Source organism: Cetorhinus maximus, chromosome 11 (genome assembly GCF_964194155.1).
Source record: "Cetorhinus maximus chromosome 11, sCetMax3.hap1.1, whole genome shotgun sequence".
NCBI lineage: Eukaryota > Metazoa > Chordata > Chondrichthyes > Lamniformes > Cetorhinidae > Cetorhinus > Cetorhinus maximus.
The window spans coordinates 6,475,982-6,484,888 of NC_135889.1; the positions used below are offsets into that span (position 1 = coordinate 6,475,982).

Genomic DNA, 8,907 nt, shown 5'->3' on the forward strand with positions numbered 1-8,907 from the left:
TGGCAAACTGCAAACCTGTATTCTGATCAAGAATGTCAAATAACATTGTAAACTGTTCCCACTGGCGGAAGGATCACGAACGAGACAGCACAGATTTAAGGTAATTAGCAAAAGAAGCAATGGAGACATGAGGAGAAACTTTTTCACACAGCAAGCAGTTAGGACCTAGAATATGCTTCCTGAGAGTGTGGTGGAGGCATTTAAGAGGGAATTGGATTATAACCTGAAAAGAGTGTGCGGGGTTACGGGGAGAAGGCAGGAGAATGGCACTAGGTGAATTGGTCATTCAGAGAGCCGGCACAGACATGATGGGCCGAATGGCCTCCTCCTGTGCTCTAACAATTCTGTAAGGTGGAACTTGTGATAACTACTCTATGTGTTTACCATCAGTGTGGGTTGTATTTGTCCTGTTACTATTGAAGGTGCGTTAAGCTGGAGTTTGTAATTTTGTGCTTATATTGTCGGTGGTACACTGTGTCAAAGAACCTCATGGAACATTGATCCTTCCCATGGCATTACTTAATCATTGTCAGCAGATAATGGATGATCTGTGGGTATTAGATCTTATTTGACCCTGACCTGAGCTTCAGACCCCATAATCCCCTCTCAGAGCTTGCTGACACAATGGATACCGTATTGGGCTTCTAATGAATCACTTAGTTAAAAGGAGCTGAAATGTTGAGAATTCAAGTTTTATTGGAATTAATGGATTTGGCAGTAATGGTGCTGAAAGTGGAAATTTTAGTGTGGGTTCCATGGTGTAATGGTGAGCACTCTGGACTCTGAATCCAGCTATCCATGTTCAAATCTCAGTGGAACATATTTTTCTAGAATCTAGAATGCAGGGGCACAGTCTCAGGATAAGGGGTTGACCATTTAGGACCAAGATGAGAAATTTCTTCATTCAGTGAATCTTTGCAACCCTCTAACCCAGAGGGTTGTGGTGCTCTATCAGAGTATATTCAAGGCTGAGATAGGCAGACAGATTTCACTCTCTCTGAATCAAAGGATATGGGGAGTGGACAGGAAAGTGGAGTTGAGGCAAAAGATCAGCTTTGATTATTTTGAACAGTGTTGCAGGCTCGATTGGCCTTATGGTCTACTCTTGCTCCTCATATTCTTATCACCAAGACTGCTTACTTCCACCGCTGTAACATTATCCATCTCTGTCCTGCCTTAGCCCATCCACTCCTGAAACTCACATCCATAATTTTGTTAATTCCAGACTCAATTATTCCAGTGTCTCCCATTTCCCACTCTATGTAAACTTGAACTCATCCAAAACGTTGCTGTCCTTATCCTAACGCGAACCAAGTCCTATTCATTTATCATCCCTGTGCTCGCTGACCTAAATCGGCTCCCAGTCAAACAACGCTTCAAATCTGTCCACAGCCTCACCCCGCTCCATCGCTGTAACCTCCTTCAGCCCTATAACCCTCTGAGAGTTCTGCGTTCCTCCAATTTTGGCCTCTTGTGCATCCGTAACTTCCTTCACCCCACCATTGGCAGATTTAGGAATTCAGGTTTATCTAAAGAGTGGTGAGTGTGGAACTTGCTATCACAGGGTTAAGGTGAATGGTACAGATGCATTTAAGGGGGAGCTAGATAAAGACACGAGGGAGAAAGGAATGGAAGGTTATACTGTTAGGGTTAGATAAAGAGGATGGGAGGAGGCTTCCATGGAGCTTAAATGCTGGCATTGGGCCAAATGGCCTGTTTCCGTGATGTAGGTTTCCACGACAGTCCGATAAATTTAGATGTCTATGGACAGGGTTTGTGTATTGCTCAAGTCTAATCACTCAAAAAAAAATTGAAATTGAAAACAATGCACTGGAAAAACTCAGCAGGTCTGGCAGCATCTGTGGAGAGAGAAACAGAGTTAACGTTTTTTTTGAAAAATATACTTTATTCATAAAATATCTGGAAGAACAATCCAAAACATTTAAATCGCCATCACAAAAAGTGCAATCAGATTCAACTTTTACACATGGATCACGAGGTGCATCAATACAATCAATGAATATTACAGTCATTTTTCAATATGGTCATTACAGACAATCAGACAGTGCAATGGTATTGGAGTTATCAACATACATCATGTTGCACTCTGAGGTGCTTCAATACAATTATAATACAATTAATATTCAATGCATACATTCATTGTGAGCTGTACAGCCCGAGGGGCTCTAAACAATTCCCAGCCCCAGCACTATGGCAGAAGGGTCTTAGACAGCGACCTCGTTTCAAGTCAAATATGACTCTTCGGAACTAAAGGCAGGTAGAAATATGACAGGTTTTATGCTGTTGAAAGGGGGTGGGGGAAATAGAACAAAAAGAAAGGTCTGGGATAGGTTAGAGGGTGGGAGAGTTGGAATGACAAACATGACATGGAACAAAGGGCACAGGGAGTGATGATGGTAATAGGTCCAGAGCAGGTGTTAATGGGAAAATAATGAATAGCTCTGTCTGAAAGCAAAAACATGAAAACAAGGTACAGAGTGCCCCTTGGCAAAGAAACAAATTAAAATGAAGGAAAGAGTTCATGGTTTGAAGTTGTTGAATTCAATGTTGAGTGCAGAATCTGTAAAGTGCCTAATCAGAAGTTGAGGTGCTGTTCATCTAGTTTGCATTGAGCTTGACTGGAACATTGTAACAGGCCAAGGACAGAAATGTGAGCATGATGTGGACTATAAGATTCTGTCCAAGGTCATCGCCAATCGGGTCAAGTCCGCTCTGGTATTGGTGATCCACCCTGACCAGACCTGCGCTGTGCCCGGCAGGAAGATCTCTGACAGCCTCGCGCTACTCAGGGATACGATTGCGTATGTGCAGGACAGGGGTGTGGACACCTGCCTCATCAGCCTGGATCAGGAGAAGGCCTTTGACAGAATATCACACATCTACATGGTGGATGTGCTCTCCAAAATGGGGTTTGGGGAGGGAATTCGCAATTGGATCCAACTGCTCTACACTAACACCAGTAGCGCGGTCTCAATCAATGGGTGGGAATCAGATAGCTTTCCTATTAAGTCAGGAGTCAGGCAGGGCTGCCCTCTCTCCCTTGTCCTGTTTGTGTGTTGCATAGAACCCTTTGCTGAGTCCATCAGGAAGGATCAGGGCATAAGAGGAGTGACGATCCCAGGCAGTGGAGGCACTCAGGTCAAAGCCTCCCTGTACATGGACGATGTCACCATCTTCTGCTCGGATCCGCTGTCAGTGCGCAGACTAATCCACATCTGCGACCAGTTTGAACTGGCCTCGGGAGCTAAGGTAAATCGTGGGAAGAGCGAGGCCATGTTCTTTGGGAGCTGGGCTGACCGATCCTTTGTCCCCTTCACCATCAGGGCTGACGGCCTGAAGGTGCTGGGGATATGGTTCGGAGGGACCGGGGCATGCGTTAGAAACTGGAAGGAGCGAGTGTCTATGGTGAAAAGAAAACTGGGCATGTGGGAGTGACGCTCCCTCTCCATTGCGGGTAAGAACCTGGTCATCAGGTGTGAGGCACTCTCGCTGTTGCTGTACATGGCGCAGGTCTGGCCCATTCCACACTCCTGTGTGGTGGCGATCATCCGAGCCATCTTCCGCTTTATCTAGAGGTCGAAAATGGATCGTGTCCGCAGGGACACGATGTACAAGCCTCTAGATAAAGGGGGGAAAAACGTGCCCAACATCGCCCTCATACTGATGGCCACCTTTGTGTGCGGCTACATCAAGCTGTGCGTAGACCCTCGGTACGCAAACACCAAGTGTCACTACGTGCTGAGGTTCTACCTGTCCCCGGTGTTGCGAAGGATGGGTCTGGCCACGCTGCCGCGGAACGCTCCAAGTAGTTGGACCGTGCCACACCACCTGTCCCTCGTGGAAATATTTATGCAGAGAAACACCTTTGACCACAAGTCCATCAGGCAGTGGTCGGCACGTAACATCTTAGAGGCCCTGCGGGAAAAGGAGAGTGTGGATCCTGTGGGATGGTTCCCCGAGCAGACTGTCAAAGTCATTTGGCAGAATGCCTCATCGCCAGAACTTTCCAAAAAGCACCAAGATGTAGCTTAAAAACAAAAAGCTAAAAGCTACTGCGGATGCTGGAAATCCAAAACAAAAATAGAATTACCTGGAAAAACTCAGCAGGTCTGGCAGAAACGTTAACTGATTTCTTCTCCGCCGATGCTGCCAGACCTGCTGAGTTTTTCCAGGTAAAGATGTAGCTTGGCTGGTGGTGAGAAAGGCCCTCCTCATCAGATCCTTCCAACACACCAGGAGTCTCACCCACTCTGCACGTTGCCCTCGAGGTGGCTGTGGTGGGGACGAGACCGTTGTTCACCACCTTGTGGAATGTGCCTTTGCAAAGAAGGTCTGGAGAGAGATGCAGTGGTTTCTGTCGAGGTTCATCCCGAGCAGTTCTGTGACACAGGACTCTGTGCTCTACGGGCTGTTCCCAGGGACACACACCGAGACAAACATCAACTGCAGCTGGAGGATCATCAACTCGGTGAAAGGCGCTCTTTGGTCTGCCTGAAACTTCTTGGTCTTCCAGCGCAAAGAGTTGTCCCCGACGCAGTGTTGCAGACTGGCACATTCCAAGGTCCAGGACTATGTGCTGAGGGACGCACTAAAGCTTGGGGCAGCCGCCGCAAAGGCGCAATGGGGAAAGGTCGCTGTCTAAGACCTTTCTGGCATAGTGCACCGAGGGACTGGGAATTGTATAGACCCCTCGGGCTGTACAGCTAAAATGAATGTATGCAGTGAATAATAGTTGTATTATAATTGTACTGAAGCACCTCAGAGTGCAACATGATGTATGTTAATAACTCCAATCCCATTGTCTGCATTGACCATATTGAAATGATTGTAATATTCATTGATTGTATTGATGCACCTCGTGATCCATGTGTAAAAGTTGAATCTGGTTGTACTTTTGTGGTGGTGATTTTGAAACGTTTTGTAATGTTCTTCCAGATATCTTATGAATAAAGTATATTTTTCCAAAAAAAAAATGTGAGCATGAGAGCAAGATGGCGAATTGAAATGGCGAGCGACACCAAGGTTGCGGTCATGCTTGCGGACTGAGCAGAAGGTGTTCTGTAAAGCCAGTCTGCATTTGGTCCTCCCAAGGTAGAGGAGACTGCATTGTGAGCAGCAAATACAGTCGACTAAATTGAAAGACGTATACAAGTAAATCGCTACTTCACCTGGAAGGAGTGGGGCCTTGGAAAACGAGGACGAAGGAGGTAAAAGGGCAGGTGTTACACCTCCTGCGATTCCATGGGAAGGTGCCGTGGGAAGGGGATGGGGTGATAGAGGAATGGACCCAGGTGTGGCGGAGGAAACGGTCCCTTCCAGTGCTGGCAAGCGAGGGGGAGGGGAAGTTGTGTTTGGTGGTGGCGGAAATGGCGGAGCATGATCCTTCAAATGTGGAGGCTGGTGGGGTAGAAAGTGAGGACAAGGGGAACCCTACCACGGTTCTGGGAGGTGAAGGGGTATGCGCAGAGGTTCGGAAGATGGATTGGATATGGTTGAGGACCCTGTCGACCACAGTGGGAGTGGATTCCTCAGTTGAGGAAATGTAAGACGTGTCAAGAGGCGGTGTTGTGGCAGGTAGCATCATCAGAACAGATGCAACGGAGACAGAAAAACTGGGGGAAAAGAATAAAAATAAGGACAACCAAAGTCAGTCCTAGAAATCACATTACCTTGAACTACCTAATGTTTCATAAGAAATGCACTACAAGAATATTATAATATGAAGCGTGGGGCTTTGCCTCCATCAAACATTTGTCCAATTTTTGCTATACTTAAAGAACAGAGGAAAATATTACCCAGAATGTCAGGTTATCATCTGGCTGATATTGTCTTTATGGGCTGAGCCTTTGTTACTGAAATGGAGTATCTTTGTGAACAGCTCACACTGCACTAAAGTTTTCACTTTCCTTTGCAGAATCGGAGTTTGGATTACACATGAATGACGTGGTTGAACCAGATAAAATCAAAGCGCAAGCATAAAACGGTGTATGGAACATTAGATCTGAATGGTCTGACTACAGGTCCTTTTGTATAGCTCTCTGTGATAAAATTATGGGGTGCAGATGTCCATTCATATGTCTTACCCCAAAGACAACCTCCAAACGTGTTGAGCGTTGAAGTTGAAAGCATGTCCACATCAAACATTATAGCTCTCCATTGTCCAATATGAGAAATAGTACCGTAGATGTCAGAATATAAGTGGACCTTTGAAGCCTCAAGTCCTTCCAAAAACGGGGGTTGACTCTTACGTCGAGTGTAAAAGAGAACCACCGACATGGGCACGGGTGTGGGTGGTTGTCATCTTTGTCATTCGCCACACACCCTGCTCTGTGTGGATATGTCTTCAACTTCCGTGCATCATCACAACACAGCTGTATCGGCTCCTTTACCCCTTGCGCCCAGTAAAAGGCGCCAGTAAATAAAACGTTCATTTTGTGGTGAAAAACTGATGCTGACTACTAATGCGAGAATAGCATTTTGCTGAAAAGGAAGACGGGTGGTCGACCTATCCGCCAAGTATATCAAAAACATGGTTTTTGGGGCTAAAGAAATGGGCTCATCTTGTAATGCTGGGTCAATTTATACACCACGATCTACGGTGATATTAGTGGATTGGGTGTCGAGTAGAGCTACACACTGTCATTAGTACCCAGCACCGGGTTCAGATGCAGGTCAGGCTGATGGAATTGGGAATCTGCTTTGCCAGTATCAGTCCAATTTTTTTGCAGTGCTACCACTTAAAACTGCCACTAATTCAGCACGAGCTGCTACCAACTTTGTCATCTTAGAGAAGTTATCAGAACGGCTTGTGTGCAGAAAATGGTTAAAAATATCACATTGATGCAATAAGGGAGACAGTTCTGAGACTGGAATGAAGAACATTTTTAGGACACTGTAACTCTTGTGTTACCTGCCCTGGGAATGTCTGATGGGGACAGTGTAGAGGGAGCTTTACTCTGTACCTAACCTTGTGCTATTCTTGCCCTGGGACTGTTTGAAGGGTACAATGTAGAAGGAACTTTACTCTGGATCTCACCCATACTATACTGCCCAATGTTCAATGGGACAATGTAGAGGGAGCTTTACTTTCTATCTAATCTGCCACAAATGGGAAAGTCCTTCCACATTCCCCAGCAAAGTTAGTAGAAGGTACAGAACCCAATGCTGAGTGACAGTTTAAGTAGCCTGCCCTACTCAAATGTGCTTTGGCAGCTCTCTAATAGAGAAAGTGGAATGATTTGAGGCTCAGAGTAGGAGAGAGAAGCAATAAGCTGCTATCTTCAATACCTACCTCAAGTGAGTTTGTTGGCAGCTGGTCACAGCAGGAGTGATAGTTGCCAGGGGGCAGTCCACATGTTAGACTAAGGAGCTAGGGAAGTTCCATTGCCTTGAGATCTCTGAATAGGGAGAATGATGTGGCAGATTGCAGTACAGCATGCCCCTTATAGAGAAAGTCCAGCTGAATCACCCAGTGCTTCAGGACACGCACAGCCTCTGAGCCCCATTCACTTGATGAATATGAACCATCTATTTTGAATGAAAAGAATTTGTCTTCAAAATGACTTCTCAGATGGATTCTCCTTTGGGGCTATCTTGGCCATAACCATTAAACTGCAGGGCCATGCCCCCCAATCATTCCCATATACCTCAATTTACTGATATCAACAGAGCTTGAGGTTCTGATTTAGAATTTATCCACCGGTGTTAGGAACAGCCCCTTCCAAACCTCCAGGCCCACTAGGTTACTGCAGGGAAAAATGGTAAATGATATAGGCACAAATAGGAATGAGCAATCTGGCTGAATAGCTGAGAGTCAGATTTAGTCCACCGGTTGCTTTTGACTTTCTTATTGTTGAAAACTGTCAGCCATGGCTCAGTTCTTTGTACATTCGCTTCTGAGTCAGAAGGTCATGGGTTTGAGTCCCACCCCAGAAACTTAAGCTGATACTTCAGTGCAGTACTAAGGGAGCGCTGCACTGTCCAGAGATGCCTCTTTTTGGAATAGATGTGGAACTGCCCTCTCAGGTGGACTTGAAAGATCCCACAGTATATTGAAAGAAGAGTAGGGAGTTCTCTTAGTCAACATTCCCCTCCCAATTGACATCACAAAGAAATTGGTCATTTATCTTCTTGATGCTTGCGGGAGCTTGTTGTGCACCAGCTGGCTGCTGTGCTTTTTACACTACAACAGTGACTTTACTTCAAAAGTACTTAATTGGCTTTAAAGCTCTGTGACTCCCTGAGATTGTAAATGCAAGTTCTCGTGTCTCTCCAATTTTTGTTTGAAATATGCGCTGTACTATCATGACAAAACAAAGTATTTGAATTAAAATATTAATCCTTTGTGATTTCTTCATGCTTCAGGTGACTACTTCTCTCTCCAACTTTCTCCTCCTTGTCCTGAACGATAGATTGGAATTTTTGCCGGAGTTCAGTTCTGTGGTCGTCAGTAACCTTCTGGCACCGTGCCTAGGAGGCCACTCTGCACCTGTATGGCAGGATAGTGAGTGTCTGTCTGCCTGTAGTGCCTGACCCTGATCCTGTCATCTGATGGCCATGTGCACTGTCTGAAAAGGGTCTCCGATAGAAAACCTGGTTCATAATTTTGGTACAAAGCTTTTCTTTTTATTCATTCACAAGGTGTGGGCACCGCTGGCTAGGCCAACACTTATTGCCCATCCCTAATTGCCCTCGAAGGTGGTGGTGAAGTGGCTTGCTGGGCCATTTCAGAGGGCTGTTGAGAGTTAACCACGTTGCTGTGGTTTTGAAGTCATAGGGTAAGGATGGCAGATTCCCTTCCCTAAAGGATATTATTGATCCAGAATTGTTTTTACAACAATCTGGTAGCTTCCTGGTCACCATTATTGACTCCAGCTTTTTATATTC

At 45.7% G+C, this 8,907-nt stretch overlaps 1 protein-coding gene across 2 annotated transcripts in view; it reads left to right on the forward strand.

The window, feature by feature from the left end:
* LOC144686352 (transmembrane protein 237-like) overlaps positions 1-8,372 on the forward strand; it is a 36,044-nt gene extending 27,672 nt beyond the window's left edge. For both annotated transcript variants that reach the window (XM_078551434.1, XM_078551436.1), the window contains exon 13: positions 5,936-8,372. In XM_078551434.1, the coding sequence (XP_078407560.1) occupies positions 5,936-6,000 (65 nt within the window). In that variant the 3' untranslated portion in view covers positions 6,001-8,372. The remainder of the gene's footprint in view (positions 1-5,935) is intronic.
* Positions 8,373-8,907: the final 535 nt, after the last annotated feature.